Source organism: Sinocyclocheilus rhinocerous, unplaced genomic scaffold, assembly GCF_001515625.1.
Source record: "Sinocyclocheilus rhinocerous isolate Xijiao unplaced genomic scaffold, SAMN03320098_v1.1 scaffold4023, whole genome shotgun sequence".
NCBI classification, from domain to species: Eukaryota; Metazoa; Chordata; class Actinopteri; order Cypriniformes; family Cyprinidae; genus Sinocyclocheilus; species Sinocyclocheilus rhinocerous.
In genome coordinates, this window is record NW_015667282.1 from 584,587 (window position 1) to 602,260 (window position 17,674).

The 17,674-nt window shown below is 37.7% G+C and overlaps 1 protein-coding gene across 1 annotated transcript in view; it reads right to left on the reverse strand.

The window, feature by feature from the left end:
• LOC107733585 (sodium channel protein type 8 subunit alpha-like) overlaps positions 1-17,674 on the reverse strand; it is a 32,689-nt gene continuing 15,015 nt past the window's right edge. The window contains exons 11-23 of the mRNA XM_016545262.1: positions 16,984-17,157; positions 16,434-16,790; positions 15,712-16,188; positions 10,374-10,491; positions 9,966-10,120; positions 8,395-8,568; positions 6,345-6,467; positions 3,047-3,331; positions 2,828-2,881; positions 2,614-2,751; positions 2,243-2,347; positions 1,372-1,642; positions 1-1,247 (exon numbers count right to left, since the gene is read on the reverse strand). Coding sequence (XP_016400748.1) covers positions 91-1,247; positions 1,372-1,642; positions 2,243-2,347; positions 2,614-2,751; positions 2,828-2,881; positions 3,047-3,331; positions 6,345-6,467; positions 8,395-8,568; positions 9,966-10,120; positions 10,374-10,491; positions 15,712-16,188; positions 16,434-16,790; positions 16,984-17,157 — 3,588 coding nt within the window. The 3' untranslated portion in view covers positions 1-90. The remainder of the gene's footprint in view (positions 1,248-1,371; positions 1,643-2,242; positions 2,348-2,613; positions 2,752-2,827; positions 2,882-3,046; positions 3,332-6,344; positions 6,468-8,394; positions 8,569-9,965; positions 10,121-10,373; positions 10,492-15,711; positions 16,189-16,433; positions 16,791-16,983; positions 17,158-17,674) is intronic.

Sequence of the window (17,674 nt, forward strand, 5' to 3'; positions counted from 1 at the left end):
ATTCAGGGTTTCCATTCGCTTGAAATGACCGTTTTTGTTATAATATCATCATGATCATTATCACTGTCCATGAGTTTTACCGCAGCAGTCTTAACACTTGGATTCCCTGACGTCTTTTTGGTTTCGGCCTTTCTCTTTGCGGCCCTTGCCTTCATTGTTGTCGTCCTGTTTCTCCTTCTCGGGCTTGGTTACACTGTCATAGGACGGCAGGGATGCAGTGGAAGGTGTGTCCTCTTTCTTCTCCTGATTGGTCCCTCCGTTCTCCAGTTTGTTGTTGGCAGGTCTGCGTTTGCAGATGAAACCTCTGCGTACCAGGTGGGATCGGTACGCCCTCTGGATGACGACAGCTGACACCTCCTCCTGTTTACGGCGCAGCGTGGTAGTGATGGGCTCGTATGACACTTTGGAAGGATTCGCCGCTACAAAGCGCTCCTCCATTTGCTGTCTCATCATGTCCAGGTCGCCGCTGTCACCCAGCACACGCTTGGTAAAGGCGAACAGAATATCCAAGCAGTGAATGCGGTCGCCACTCACCATGGGCATGTCCATGGCGATCAGCTCGATGATGTTTGGCTTTGGCACACGGAGAGGATGTTCTAATGTATCTGCAAAGTCTGGCAGCTTAGCAAAGGTGATGAACTGCGAAGCGTCTGGGTCGAACTTCTCCCAGATTTCATAGAAGGACTCAAAGTCGTCTTCGCACAGTGGATCAGCACTCTCCTCAGTGGCAACACTGAAGTTCTCCAAGATGATAGCGATGTACATGTTCACCACAATTAGGAAGGACACAATAATGTACATTACAAAGAAGAAGATTCCTACTGAGGGATTGCCACAATTGCCCTTAACTGTGGTTCCTGGGTTCTCCTTCTCGGGATTGCAGTCAGGCGGATAGTTCAAGATAGGAGCCAAGAGGCCATCCCACCCAGCTGATGTGGTGATCATGAATAGACAGATCATGCTGTTGCCAAAAGTTTCAAAGTTATACATGTCATCAATTCCTAATTCTCGTTTCACATAGGCAAAGTTAGACATGCCAAAGATGGAGAAGATGAACATGACTAGGAAAAGCAACAGGCCGATGTTGAACAGCGCAGGAAGTGACATCATCAAAGCGAACAGCAATGTCCGGATGCCCTTGGCTCCTTTGATTAGACGCAGAATACGACCAATTCGAGCCAGACGGATTACCCTGAACAAAGTTGGTGACACAAAGTACTTCTCAATGAGGTCTGCCAGGAACATACCTGAAAAACAAAGCAAACATTTTTTTTACAAAACTGTTCAAAGCTCATAAAATGTGAAAGGTGTCAAGAAAAACAGAAAAATAACCAGTCTATTTATGAAATCACATTTGGACACAACACTCACCCACAATGGACAGAATGACGACAACGCAGTCAAAGACGTTCCAACCATTGGTGAAATAGTAGTGGCGCAGAGCAAAGAGTTTCAGGACGAACTCGCCAGTGAAGGCCACAATGAATATGAAGTTTACCCAGTACAAAATGTTCTCTGTCTCTTCTGACTGATCATCTGTTTCCACCATCATGGTAACCATGTTAAGACAGATGAGGATCATGATGGAAATGTCAAAGGCCTGCTCAGTGACAAAGTCAAATACCATGCCCTGGATTTTGTTCTGTAAGAAAAGGAAAAGAAGACGAAATACAGAAGAGATTAGAGGACTAGAAGTATTACTTAAATTGAATATAAAGAAATCAGTTAGCAATTTGTTCTAATATATGAAAAGTAAATAAATAAGACAAAAATTGGAAAAATATTAGAAATTGACAAATAGACATTTAAAACTAGAAAAATTTCAATTCATTTAAAAAAAAATGTAGTAAAATGTAGCAATAAAATAATTAATGAATAAAACACTTCTGAAATTGACAAACATTTTAAACCTTTTTACTTTTTTTTAAAAATGTAGTTAAATGTAACAATAATAAATTCAAATGCTTTTGATATAGACAAATGAAACATTTAAAACTGTTTAATTTATATTTAAAATATAGTTAAATGTAACAATAAGAAACATTTTAAATGCAACTTTTTGCATTTAAATTTAATTTGCAATTGCATTTTATGCCATATGCTTCTTTTATCCACTTGCCATTCTAGATATAAAAAGAATACACATGCTTGAATATGCCATTATTGGTCTATCATATGCACCAATCATTGATGGCCAGATATGTGTAGCAACCCAGATCTAAATGCTTGTTTCTCTGCTTACCAGAGGTCTAGGGATGGGTTTCTGGGGTTTCTTAGAGCCCAGTTTCTTCATAGCATTGTAGTACTTTTTCTGTTCTTCAGTCATGAAGATATCCTGACCTCCAAAGTATAGGGACAAAAAAAAGACTGGTTACAACCTGACAACCCCATGTGCTCAAATGGGGCCCATACAAACCCACAGCATTGCACACTAAGGCTGTAATTAAGGAGATTTCCCCATTAAGCACAAAATTGAAAGCATGTCTTGCAAAAATACGGACAGAATAGAAGATAACATAAAAATGCAGTAAGAAAGTGTGAAAGTGCAAAGGACAGTGAAGAAATTTAGGTGAAGTCAGCACTGTAGAGGTGAAAAAAAGAGAGAACACTTATCTTTTTCTTCTGTTGGTTAAAGTTGTCAATAATGACACCAATGAAGAGATTCAGAGTGAAGAAGGACCCAAAGATTATGAAGATGACAAAATATATATACATGTAGATGTTGTCCTCATAGATGGGCTGGTCCTCAACCTGAAAGCAGCAATAAGCAAAAAGTGATTCACTTGAATAAAGAGCCAACAATGTCAAACTATAAAAACATCCGCACCCTTCTGGAATCCACAGCAGCATACATGATGTCCATCCAGCCTTTGAATGTGGCCTAGGTCATATGGAGAAAGAACCCAAACTCAAATCTATGCACAGTAACATAGGTACTATGTGTTTATCCTCTTAAGAGTTCATTTATTAAGAAACTTGTGTTTACTGAGCAAGGTCATGGTGGGTATTTAAACAACTGATACACAAAAGATGTGAGATGACTTACCACTTGTAAGAGTGCCAGGTAACCTGCACCCACATTATCGAAGTTGATCTTCACATTCTTCCAGCGAACCTCTGTGTAGTTCGCACTGATGAGTGCAAAGCATTCTGTCCTGTTGTTGACATCGTCACTCTTAAAATATTCTTCTGATGTCTCGTTGAAGCAGTAATAGTACTTCCCAGCAAACAGGTTGACACCCATAATACTGAAGATCAGCCAGAAGATCAAACACACCAACAGCACATTCATAATGGAGGGAATGGCACCCACCAAAGCATTCACAACAACCTATAGGACAAAAATAAATAAAAAATTGGGGGGAAGTGGGCAAAAAAGGGGGATGGATTTCAGTAGAGTGTTTGAGAGAAATAAAAAAAATAAACGGAGAGATAGAGAAAGTGGGTGTTAGAGTAAAATTGAGCTATTCTGATGTTCATGTGTTAAATATGTAATGTGCATATCTTCAAGCTCTTTTGAAAGCGATCCAATTTTCCACCTTTACACATTTTGTCATGAACAAAAAGGTAAATTAATCTCTTTGAGAGCAACATCTAGGAGTTTTTGTTGATAAATGTTTCATAACAAATAAATTGTAGTAATATCTGGCCATTTGTTGATCAATATTATCTATGCATCTACTGTATATACATGCAAATATAGTAGCACTAATATGTATTGTCAAAAGAAAACTGAAGAGGTAGAGGTTTAAGATTTACTCTACAATTACCATGCCAACACCTTAATAATGAATTATTCGAAAGTCCAATTGTAATTTTTCGTGCAAGAGCATGGAGACAAATACACAAATATATTGTAACTTAACATAGAATCTTAAGATGACAGCACTAAGATGATGTAAACCGGTATGGCTTGATCCCCAAACAGAAATTAAGTTAAAAAAAAAAAAAAAAAAAAACTAAAAAGTGTACATTAAAGTGGCAAAGGTTATACAGATAAAATGCAAGAAAACTCTTTATTCTGATGAAATGTTTTATTTAAATTGAAATTTTAGCAGTTTTTATCACATCAAGGTTTAAATATACAGGATAGCCATAGTGGTTTCTCTCTGTCTGCGAGCTGCATGCTGGATTTCACATGCTCTGCTTCTATCTGCTTCACATTACTTACTTGCTACCTTATTTGCAAGCCAGCATTGTTCCCCATTCGATGATTGGATAAAAGTTTTATTATAAAATGCTATATAATCTAAAGAATCCAGAATTGTATTAAATATGATGAGTCTGAGTGTTTAAAAATAAGAATGAGTAGCAATTTCATGCTTGACAACGGTGTCTCAAGTAATAAGAAACAAACAGAAGCAAAACAACGTCAGTATCCACAGGACACGTGGAATTCAATTTGTAGACCATTGCCACTTTTAATTTATTATTACTCATACATAAATACATAACCGCCAAACAATTTTTTTTCTCTTGCCATACCATTATACCACTTAGTGTCATGAAAGAACCCAGATATTAAGAGAAAACTACCTGCCACATTTGTGGTAAAAATGTAAAGGTAGACATAGTAGACGAAGTCTCCCACCCTCCCAATCACCTCTCACTCATGGTACACACAAAAGCTGTGATGTCAGCACATATCATCTGGTTGGGTGATGTCAGAAATGGTCAGCCAATAACGGTGCATGCAGGGCATCAATCCTAGCAGCAGCCATGCCCCCCCTCTAATTTATACATCTAAAAAGATTAACCATATCAACGATCTTACTAACTAATTAATTAGTGATCCTACAACAAAGTGTAGGGAATGTTTCAAAAATGTATTTCTCAAAAATAAGTAAAAACAAATAATTCTCTGGTAGTGAAATTTGACCTGTACATACTCCAGGCATTCAGGCAATCAGTGCAGTTTGCTCAGCAAATAAGCCTGGTGTATACGTATACGATTGGTGTGTATATATATATATATATATATATATATAAATTTATATTTATATATATATATATGATGTGTATATATATATACGATTAGCACGACTAAATACACAAGTCAATGTGATAATTATGCAATCTCAGAGATTAGATACGATAGAACCAAGGGGGGAACATGACTTTCTTCTTACACCTTCAAGAACATGCATTCTTCATGATATGCAATGGCAAAGAGATAAAACAAGATTATGAACAACTGAGTGGATACAAAGAACAGTAATGCAGCACTTTAGTGAAGAAAAAAACCAGATTAGGCTATAATAAACTAGTTTTAAAGCGGATAAAAAGTTCTATTCAAGTTCTAGTGATCAAAGAATTATTTAGCAAATTTTCTGCTGTCTTCTGATGTTGCTTTTCATTGACATTACCTAACAGTCTTTAACGTTTGGCTTAAAGGACTGAAAATTATGTATTTTTGACATAAATCACATTTTATTTATTCTGAGTGATCGATCTTGAATATGCCATTATTGGCCTATGATTGATGCATAAAAATTCTTTACGATTTTTAACCATGTTGTCTCTTTTATAGCTCAAGTTATCTAGTGATTATTATATTTAATCCTAACATATGGCCATCAAAACCTAAACCAGAATATATTATAATTACACACCTTGAGAAAAATGATCAGACAAACTGAAGAGGTAGGCCGTGGCTTTTTTACACAGTGTTCTGTAATGACTGGAGTAAGGATGCAGGAATTGGTGGATAAGTATTAGGTTGCAGAAAAGAGCAGGGTGAGGACAGAGCATGGGAACTAGGGGTTCAGGCTGGAGGACAACTTTAGAAAAAAAAGTCTTTAGAAGGTATTTTGAGAGAAACAGTGAACCTTTAAGGCATTTAGATGCTATAAACCTCACAAAAAGGCCTTCAACTAATGTTGTTGCATGAATGGTAGTGATCTTGTTGCAAATAAAAAACGAAGAAAAGAAATGAATGGTTGTGATGAGGCAGCTTCACATAATATCCCCTCCCGTCTTTATTCTAAAAACCATAAGTTTCCCCAAAAGTTGCTATAAGATTATTTGCGATGTCAGTTGAATGCAAAATGAATTTCATTATACTTCTATACATCTAACAAATCAATAAAAGGAAGCTAAATCTTCATATTTCAGCTGCATCATGACGCAATGTTGAAAAGGTTTTCCATGCGGATAGTTTTAAAATACATGCACTTGAAGGATAGGTTTAGCCAAAACAATGTCATTTGGATTTCCAGAATCCTGATAGGTTTGCTTATTCCTCTGTATAGCTGTGGGTTTGCTTTCTGCACAATGGTGGTTTTCGGCATGCAGTCGTGTTCTCACAGAGTGACTGGCATGCATAGGGCAGCCCTGGATCTTACCCTCATGCCCTCAAACCGGGACAAAGCTCTCAGGGGCCTGAGAGCCCTCAAAGTCCTCAGGGACTTTATGGGGCCCAAGTCTGAGTAGCCCAGCGCATTAGCTATAAGGCTGACTATTGACACCTATACAAAGAGAGAAAGAGGAAGGGAGGAAGAGAGAAAGAGATGGGCCAAAGTGTTAGAGTCAAGGAGGACGTCAAGGAGAAAGAGAGAGGACCCTACGTTGACACTGAGCTGGAGAGGCAGTAAACAGATATATACATACATATACGTATAAGAGTTTGCTCATGTATGTATGCATATATGTGTAGTCAACAACAGAGAGCGAGAGAGAGAGGAGAGAGATTCAGGTTAAACATGGGGTTAACCAGTCATAGGTACTGTATGTTGGGCGACCCAAATGTTTGCACTTTTGATCTTAGTATGCGATTCGTTTTTAGTATCACAGGCAGACGAAGCTTGGAAAGCAGCTTACAGCAAACCTGGAAGGAAACTTTTGGTTGAGAAATACAAAAAAAACAGAGGTGAAGGGACACATTTAGAGAAGAGGTGTGAACAAACTTACAAGCACATTCACTGTACTTTGTACACACAAGATACGCACAATACGTACAAACACCAACCGCGTACGGTACACACGAGACCATTCGAGAGTCATTAGGATAACAGGTCGGTTTGGGAGAGTAAGGAGGCAGAGAGAGAGAGGAACTCCTGTAAAAGAACAAGAGAGTCCTAGCAGAGACCTTACCCTGGCCCCTCACTTCCCGGCCCTCTTATGCCCCCTCAGGCCCTCTGTGTCCATCAGCACTATAGAGAGACAAGGTTACAGTGCCTGTCAGGGACAATAGCTAGCAATCGGAAACACTTTCGTTTAGGACTAATATCCACATAGACATGTAGTCAAACACACAATCGGCCCTGCCAAGTGGCTGCAAACCAAAATAGGCTATGTATATAAATGTGGGCAGTCATTTAGACGTGTTAATGGTTTTGACGTCAATACCATGTCAACCATTTCCAAATGGCCCATTTTTGCAAGTTAATTTACAAGTATGTCTATGTAGATATTTAATTAAAAAAAAAAAAGCAAGGAAAATTTCCCATAAAAACACTTTCAAAGTGAAAAAGCAATGTTTTGTAAGCATTAGTAATCACAAATATAGAAATGAATTAAGAAGTATTTAATAATGAATTTTAATTAATAATTGCAATAACTTTAATTTAAAAAATGCTAAAATAATTTGAAACCTATATATGGGAACTTTGGATGATTTGCTGGATTTTAAACCTGGATATCACGCTAAATTTAGTCACTTGAATCTTTAGATATGGAAAAGTAACATGAATGAGTCATATTAAATGTTGATATTTTTCTATGTGGTTTCAACTAAATTAATTATCTATGACAGATATAAAATTATACAATTAAAATGTAGAATTTCAATATTATTACATTTACATATGTCATGATTGCAAATAGACAAATTCAGGCTCAATCTGTTCATACACCTAAGATTCACATTAAGTAGTTTTTTGCTAATTCTAATGTTTATATTATGAAAAGGGGGAAATACACTGAAATACATCATATATCTAAAAATAAAACAAGATAACAATGTCACTAGTAACAATGTTTCTGTACATTTCTGAAAAACAATTTGGGGGAAAACATTTGTTCCATAACATCAGTACATATAACAAGAATAAATAAATATTATTAGTATACATATTTTGGAAACATGACTAATAAACACTAAACTGAGTGCGCCTCAGCACCCGAGCACTCTACCGGTGAAGATCAAATCTAATTTTAAGATCAGCCTGAAGACAATGACCACTGACCTCAGAGCAGACCACAAGGACCAAAAGGAGTAGAATAGAAAAACATGTTTGTTTGTATTGAGAATAATATAATTAATAGCCAAAAGGACTGACAGTGCACCATGAAATACTCAGAACTACTGCATATATCTGCAGAATAATCCATCTGATGTGAGGCAGTGCAAGGGATAACAGCTGTGATTTATGGATATTACTGTAAGTTACTTACATCCACAATGAAGAAGTCCAGCCAGCACCATGCATTGGTGAAGTATTTGACAAAGCCATAGGCCACCCATTTCAGCAACATTTCCAGGATGAAGATGTATGTGAAGACTCTGTCTGCATATTCTAGAATGATCTGGATGGTTTTCCTCTGTTCGATGTATACATCCTCAAATGCCTTAGAAACAAAACAGAGAAAGAGGATTTTTACATTTAATTAGCACAGTGTTTCTGAATGTTCAATTCTTCTTTCTATTTTTGTAATAGTAATTCACATGAAAACATTTCAAATTTACATTGCTACAAAAGTCAATTATGGTAACTAAATCTTGATGCATGTTTGATGCAAAATTATTTTCAATAAGTTTGTTTAATTGAAGATTTATCAACTGCATCTTTCCCACAATCAAATTCAGTCCCTGACATCACCAAAGGGTGGCACTGCAACCCCACTTACATTAGCTTACACTTTCACTTTAGTGGGAGTTTGGGCACGATCCCTAACAGTAGCTGTCAGAGAGGCAGCAGAATTGTCTGCATGTGGGGCCATTTCTACAGCACTTGGCTACGGTCCCCAACAGCAGACATGAGATACTGCAGCCCCAAGACAGACTGCTGAGATGCAGGAGCCGGTACAGTGCAATATAGTGATAGCCATTAGCTACTTACATAGATCATATACCACACAGCATGCTATGCCTCCTCAAACACATTAAAATCTACCTGCACTAGCATTATATCGCATTAGTTTTGCACATATACATTGTGAAAAGTTGAGATATCTACACTGTGCCCATGTATTTTCCAATCCTATTTCAGAATCTTTATCTCAGTCTTTAATTCTTTCAGCTTCTGCAAATCTTTATCACTGATGTTCAAAAATCAATGGACATTTTTGAGGTCTCCACTTTTGGTCTAATTTATAGCGAATTAAATAACTAATTTATCTTTAACATGCATAAAGGTTATTTGCATCACTTTCAACAACCTGGGTGTAAAATAAGCCCTGGAACTCCTTAAAAATATATATATTTTTAAATACCCCCCTTTTCAACAATGGTAAATGATAAAAAGAAGCTTAACCTTCAGAATATGTTTACCTCAGAAGGTCAAACTAAATATTGCATGAATTGTTACCCTGTTGTTGTTGTAACCCCAATGTAAAATCCTCTAAATGCATGTTAAACCTTTATTTGTGTGATTTTGTCATTTTCTAGAAATATGTATTTAATAAATAACAAATAACAACATGAAAATTTTAAAATAACAACATTTAAGAAATATTTAGCCTAAATTAAGCAGCCACTAAGTAGGGGATAGCAAGTTTGTTATCAATGTTGGTTTCTGGTTATCAATAAATATGGCCAATAAATTTAATTAATTAATTTATTTATTTATTAACAACATGGAATATGTGCTTCAAATTCTTTACAAAAATGAAGGGAACACCAATGTACTGCATCCATGGAATGTGGTTTACATCCTAGCACTTTTGAGAGAACAGCAGCAAATAATACCAGTTTCTACTTTTTTCTTTGGAAACTCTATAGCGTATGTGCATGTGTGTGACCTCACCAGAGCTCCAGAGCTGAGCAGAATCATAAAAATGATGAGTGTCTCAAACCAGTTGTGTTCAACAATAAGGTAGCAAGTTTTCCTCAGAAACCACCAGTACTTTCCCCAGCCCTCGGTAATAGGCACGTCACAGCATTTGTACCGTGCCACACAGGCTGAAAAACATATTACACATATACTGAATACACATTACAGCAAATCGATGCTCACAATGTATGCTTTATTATCTAAAGCTAAAACAAATTTACTGCTTTACTAGTGAACCTTAAATGTGCAGTACAGTATAAACAATTTTATGTTTATTTTGTACAATTAATTTTATATCTCAGCAAATATTTATACATTTGATTTATTTGATTTATTAATTGTAATTAATTCAAACAATTGACAGATGCATGCATTGCTCACCATCAGTCCAGCAGGCCTCTGGGTCTAAGTACTCCTCCACGACCTCCACTACAGCCAGTTCTTCCTCATCAGGCTTTATGTCGATAGTGCTTCCTTCTGAAGAGCTGGTGTCATCCAGCTAGAGGAAAACAAAAACACAAAGATGTATCAATATACATTTGGTTTATTTTGATTAATTCTTCCACTTTTATTTTATCAATTTATTTCAACAAGAGCTTTCCAAAAAAATACAGATAATCACAAACAAGGTCAACACAAGGTGATCCTGACTCCAACCCTCCAATCACTGCTTTCTGCTGTTGTGTTAGTCCACAGAAATCCCTGAATGCAAGATACAATATAATATACCTGAACATGAGTAACAGTGAGTCAAAAAAAAAAATGAGGCCAGATGTGTCCTAGCACTGACCTTCATTGTTCTTCTGGATGTCTAGCTTAATTAGCATTCACTCTACCCAAGACACAATTAACCTTGACTCAACACTATCTGAATTAACAAGGTTGAAAACTATCATCTAGGGCCTACATATGCAAATCAGACAGTGATGAATGACTTTCTGCTGTATTTTATGCAAATCAGGTGTTGTGTATTGATTTACCTTTTGTTACATATTATGGTACAGCACATCTGTATTTATGTCTAAACAACAACTGAAAGATGAGACAAAAGGGGCAACATATATTTGTTACCATCATAATCTAATACAATATAATATTCATTGTTATAATAATAATAATAATATTTCTGATTATTGTTTGAAAATAAACAATAATCCGGAAAATAAGTCACACCTGACTATAGGTCGCATTGGGTCAAAAACAAAAAACAAAACAAAAACAGATATGTCACATTTTGTTATTACACTCCAGAATTCCTGGTTAAAAAAAAAAATTGTAGTGGCATTCATTATAAACAATATTAATTAAAAACGCCAAACCTAAAAAAAATAATAATAATTTTATGTGAAACTGAAACTACCAGCATGTGGTAAATGTGATACATAAATAAATTTTATTATTGATTTTATTATTATACACATTTTTATACTAATATAATAAAATAATCATACAGAGACTGGAACATACATTCCATTATTTCTGATTATTAATTTATTACAAGTTGTAGTATTAAATGTTAGCGTGTCTACATATGCTATTATGATATGATATGATATATATGACATTTTTACTAGGAAGCAACTTAAATGTGACGTATAAGCCTTGTGCAGAGTCATCAAACTCTCTCTTACTGCAATCCCCTACCATAATTTAAAAAGAATGCGCACACACACACAGGCACGTGATTATACCCATACAAACACAAAAAACATATTCCTCAGCCTACTGGAAAAGCCTGACCCTGATCACAGCAGGTCAGGATGACACAGCAGTTTTATAAAACCCGAATCGTTAATACACATACACACACACACCAGCAGTCTAAAGCATTAAAAGCATCAAACAACCCTTACACACCACCACTGCAGTCCTCCCTGACCCAGCCTGGCCAATCAAAAATAAAGGACCAACCAGCACTGCTCCGATTGGCTAACAAGAATGATCTACTGTGATGCCACTGGCTAGATGTTCAGCACGTGTAGTTCAGCCGTACTGGATCTGTTACGTCTAAACTGGGTCAAGGTGACCCAGTCTTTGCACAGAGACCAGGACAATGACAGGAGAGTCAGTATAAATGTATGTGTGTGCTAATATCAATGATAACTATTATAAAAGTGCATTATTTTTCTTACTCAGTTCTCAATATTACTCAATTCACGTGAATTCACGCTTGATCCTCACTTTAAGGGCCACAGGTAAACTGCAATTTTGAACTACAAATGTTTTTGGATGATAAGTGATCGCTGACATTGTTTTCTGGTTCATTCTTGTGCCTGGTAGCATGCTAAATCAGACATAAAACAGTATTAACTTTTAGTGGCTAGCTATGCTCTTTGTTGCTCTCTTGTTACCACAGATTTAATAACCTGATTATATTGAAACTTGCACACAAATGCACGTGTCTGAACACACACGCAAAGGAAAAACATTACATCATCTGGTGGACTGCATCTATTCTTTGGCTGAGTGGCTCAGCACTCAGCAAGGCAATAAATCACAGGAACAGCACAACTCAACATTCTTATACTGCCTGCAAAGCCTTAATCCACCCATACTGCTGTAATCTGCAGCCTGTAATCAACTACTGACACTGACTTCATCTAGTCACGCTCTACAAACACATACCACCATAATTTGATCATACTCCCTAATTAAAGTTTTTCATCATTTGATTCATTAAAGTATTTGCATTTGAGCATAATGCATTTGTCAAAGTATCAAACACAAAATAAAAATGACTAGCTTGCTTCTCTAAGACTGTACAAGTCAATGCAGTCCTGATTATCTATATTTATTTGAGTCATGCTCTACTGACTCAACGAGCCTTCTTTTGGCATTTTATTAACAGAGAAGTCATCTTTAATCAAAAAGCCCTAATATGGCCTCAGGAAATATATAAAGAGATGCAACCGAATGTTACACAATAATTTTCCATGTGCCATGAAAAGAAAGTCTATCTCTGCCAGAATACACAAGCCAACTCTTTCTGAAAGTGAAAGGATGCAAAAAGCAACATGGGCTCAAAATGATGATCCTTGTGAATTCTGTACAGTAAGCAGCAGTAAGCCATTTTCAATTCCTCAAAGAATACTGTATGGGCTATATACAATTTTCCTCTGGTTTACTTTAGCTTATATACTATGTGTATGTATATATATACACATTACATATTACTTTAGCTTTTACACACACACACATACACACACACACACACACACACAAAATAACCTTTTTGAGATTGTAGAATAAATATTTTAAATCCAAAATGAGTTTCCTTCAACAGTAAATTAAAAACAACTAAGAATTGTATCTCTTTTCATCAGCCTAAAATACAAAGGAAAGTCAAAAGGTGCCTTTACACTGTGCTGCCTCCAAATTTTCTATAAAGATCCAATGCCGCATTAAAGCATTAATATGGCAACTCTGATGCTGCTTTGGTTTTATACAGTATATACGAAACAGCACATCAAAGCTGCCTTAAATTTTGTATTGCCACAACAACAACATACACCAAGACACTCCACTCGTATTACTATGAATGGGAGAAATTTCAAAGCGCAATAAGCCCCACCTTCTAAATAAAAGGGCCAATCGCCAGTTGGCAAAGTCATTGTGCCACTGCAGCTGGTGTTAGAACTTAAAAGCTCCAGTTCCCAAAGAAACATTTAGTGTCCTGAGACTCACGCTTAGGACCGCACATGCGCATTGGCTGGACCTTAAAAATATATGCTTTATAATGTTATTAGAGCATCAGAAACAAGATTTATAGCACAGTTCACGTCTGATTTTAAATATGTTATTTAAATGTGAATTTGGCAAGCAGTTTTTAAGATTTCAGCATTTCCCCATTCAAGTAGATAGGAGTTGGTCTTGCACTGTGGAAATAGCTACCTGGAGGCATTGCAAATACGGCCGCCAAGTGAATTGACTTTCCTTAAAGGGGTCATCGGATGCCCATTTTCCACAAGTTGATATGGACTTTAGTAATACTCACATCTTTGCTGTTTTCCACATCCGACTCACTGCTGAAGTCCTCTGTGTTGAGGTTCTCAAAGTCCGACTCTCCCACAGCGATGGGAACCCGTACAGTTAGGTTGGGGTTGTGTATAAAGGACATGGGCTCCTCATCAATCATGTACTTTCCTACGCTGCTTCCAATGCCGCTTGTGGTGCCATTACCATTCTTGGGGTAGTTCAGATCGCCATATTTGATGTCAACACCGGTGTGGTTACCTATGATGTTGAGTTTTTTGTCATACATGTCATCAAGAGGTTTGTCTTCGTCTTCCAAAGGTTTCTTCTTCAGGATGTGGGCCACCAGGAGACGTACGTGAACTTTGAACCAAGCGATACCCTTCTTAATGCGGATCACTGAAATCTGCAGGTTGTTCAGCTCACCGTCATCATCTGTGGCTGCCAGATTATCAGCACTGAAGGAGCTGAGCAGCAAGGCCAAGAATAGGTTTAGCACCTGATCAAGAGAAGATCACCGCTTTAGCTTTTACATATGATGAAGACTTGCAGTCCACAAGACCATAGGCTGTCCCATTTGTCATTTTTTGGTTCAAACATCCTTTTGAAGCACAAAATGACAGGTGGGATACCTTACAGCGTTGCAGGACATTTCTTACAGTGAGGAAGGAAATAGTGACAAAAAAAGTGGGAAGAACTGCAACATGGGAAAGTAACTGAGCAGAGAAGAACTCTAAAACTCACCACCAGGTTTCCAATGACCATCACCATCATGAATACGGTGAGACACATTGTTTGTCCAGCCACCTCCATACAGTCCCACATGGTTTCGATCCACTCTCCACACAGCACCCGGAACACAATAAGGAAGGAGTGAAAAAAGTCATTCATATGCCAGCGGGGCAGCTCGCAGCTCACGGCGATCTTACACACACAGTCTTTATAGCTCTTCCCAAACAGCTGCATGCCCACCACAGCAAAGATGAAGACGATGATGGCCAGCACCAGGGTCAGGTTTCCCAAAGCTCCCACAGAGTTACCGATGATCTTGATCAACATGTTCAGAGTGGGCCATGATTTAGCCAGCTTAAACACCCTCAGCTGCATGAGAGAGAAGTTTGGGATTCACAAAAGGTTCGGAATCAGAGAATAAGACATTTTACTCTACTGTTCAAAAGTTTGGTTACGGTTAGGGTTGGGCGATATGGGCAAAAATTCATATCTCAGTATTTTTTGGCCGATTTGCGACATATAAGGTATATATCTCGGTATTTTCGTTTTTGTATTTGTATTTAAAAAATCTGTATTTAATATATATGTATTTCACTTACCGCCCAATGTTGTCCAACAAAACAATACATATTAAAGGCTATGAAAACAAATAACTGGTAATCAAACGATGGTACCCATTGACTTCCATAGTATTTATTTCCCTACTATGGAAGTCAATGAGGACCAAAACTGTTTGGTTCTTCAAAATATCTTCTTTTGTTTTCAACATAAGAAATACATTTATACAGGTTTTGAACAACATGAGGGTGAGTAAATGATGAATAAAATGTTCATTTTTGGGTGAACTATTCTTTAAAATTGTTGAATTTGGTAAGCAGTTTTTGAGATTTCAGCATTTCCCCATTCAAGTAGATAGGAGTTGGTCTTGCATGCCGGAAAAAGCTACCTGGAGGCGTTGCAAATACGGCCACCAAGTGAATTGACTTTCCTTAAAAGGGACTTTAGTAATACTCACATCTTTGCTATTTTCCACATCCGACTCACTGCTGAAGTCCTCTGTGTTGAGGTTCTCAAAGTCCGACTCTCCCACAGCGATGGGAACCCGTACAGTTAGGTTGGGGTTGTGTATAAAGGACATGGGCTCCTCATCAATCATGTACTTTCCTACGCTGCTACCAATGCCGCTTGTGGTGCCATTACCGTTCTTGGGGTAGTTCAGATCGCCACATTTGATGTCAACACCGGTGTGGTTACCTATGATGTTGAGTTTTTTGTCATACATGTCATCAAGAGGTTTGTCTTCGTCTTCCAAAGGTTTCTTCTTCAGGATGTGGGCCACCAGGAGACGTACGTGAACTTTGAACCAAGCGATACCCTTCTTAATGCGGATCACTGAAATCTGCAGGTTGTTCAGCTCACCGTCATCATCTGTGGCTGCCAGATTATCAGCACTGAAGGAGCTGAGCAGCAAGGCCAAGAATAGGTTTAGCACCTGATCAAGAGAAGATCACCGCTTTAGCTTTTACATATGATGAAGACTTGCAGTCCACAAGACCATAGGCTGTCCCATTTGTCATTTTTTGGTTCAAACATCCTTTTGAAGCACAAAATGACAGGTGGGATACCTTACAGCGTTGCAGGACATTTCTTACAGTGAGGAAGGAAATAGTGACAAAAAAAGTGGGAAGAACTGCAACATGGGAAAGTAACTGAGCAGAGAAGAACTCTAAAACTCACCACCAGGTTTCCAATGACCATCACCATCATGAATACGGTGAGACACATTGTTTGTCCAGCCACCTCCATACAGTCCCACATGGTTTCGATCCACTCTCCACACAGCACCCGGAACACAATAAGGAAGGAGTGAAAAAAGTCATTCATATGCCAGCGGGGCAGCTCGCAGCTCACGGCGATCTTACACACACAGTCTTTATAGCTCTTCCCAAACAGCTGCATGCCCACCACAGCAAAGATGAAGACGATGATGGCCAGCACCAGGGTCAGGTTTCCCAAAGCTCCCACAGAGTTACCGATGATCTTGATCAACATGTTCAGAGTGGGCCATGATTTAGCCAGCTTAAACACCCTCAGCTGCATGAGAGAGAAGTTTGGGATTCACAAAAGGTTCGGAATCAGAAAATAAGGGACATTTTACTCTACCGTTTAAAAGTTTAGTGTTGGTATAAGAAGGGAGAATGCATGAGTGATGCTCACATCTCTAATAAAATGTATTACTATCTATCGTATAAAAACGTGCATGGACATGTCTTCACTCATAACGCACCAATCTGAAGGATCTGAGCACAGACAGCCCCTCTACATCAGCCAGCCCCAGCTCCACCAAACTCAGGCTCACAATGAAGCCATCAAAGATATTCCAGCCCTCCTGGAAGTAGTAGTATGGATCCATGGCTATCAGCTTGGCAAACATCTCAGCTGTGAAGATACCTGTGAACACCTGAGATAAAAAAGAAGACAAAGAAAAATGTCATTAAGATGATCTCAACAAGGTTGAGGGAAAATGTTGATGATACATTACATAAAAGTATATTAGTATCTAGTCCATAGAAAAAAGGTATTTGGATTGCAAATTAACATTGATTGTGCCTGTATCATGAATAATGTGAGATCACTAATTGGATACGTGGAGCAATGGATCGGTAGTGGAAGATAATAGAAACTAGAACGGTGGTGAAAGACTGGTTTAATGCAGGCTGCATTTTCATTGTAGGTCCATCAGATACTGAGGAGCAGACATCAGTGCTGCACTGCCAGAGACATAACTTAAAATGGAAATGTGGCACAGTGTCCAGTATTACTGCTCATTACGGAAATGGGGAGATGGTTAGGACTGAAAAAGGAAAACGACTGAATTTAGGGCTGTCAATTGATTAAAAAATGCAATTAAATTAATTACATGATATGCTAATCAATCAAACATATATATATATATATATATATATATATATAAACAT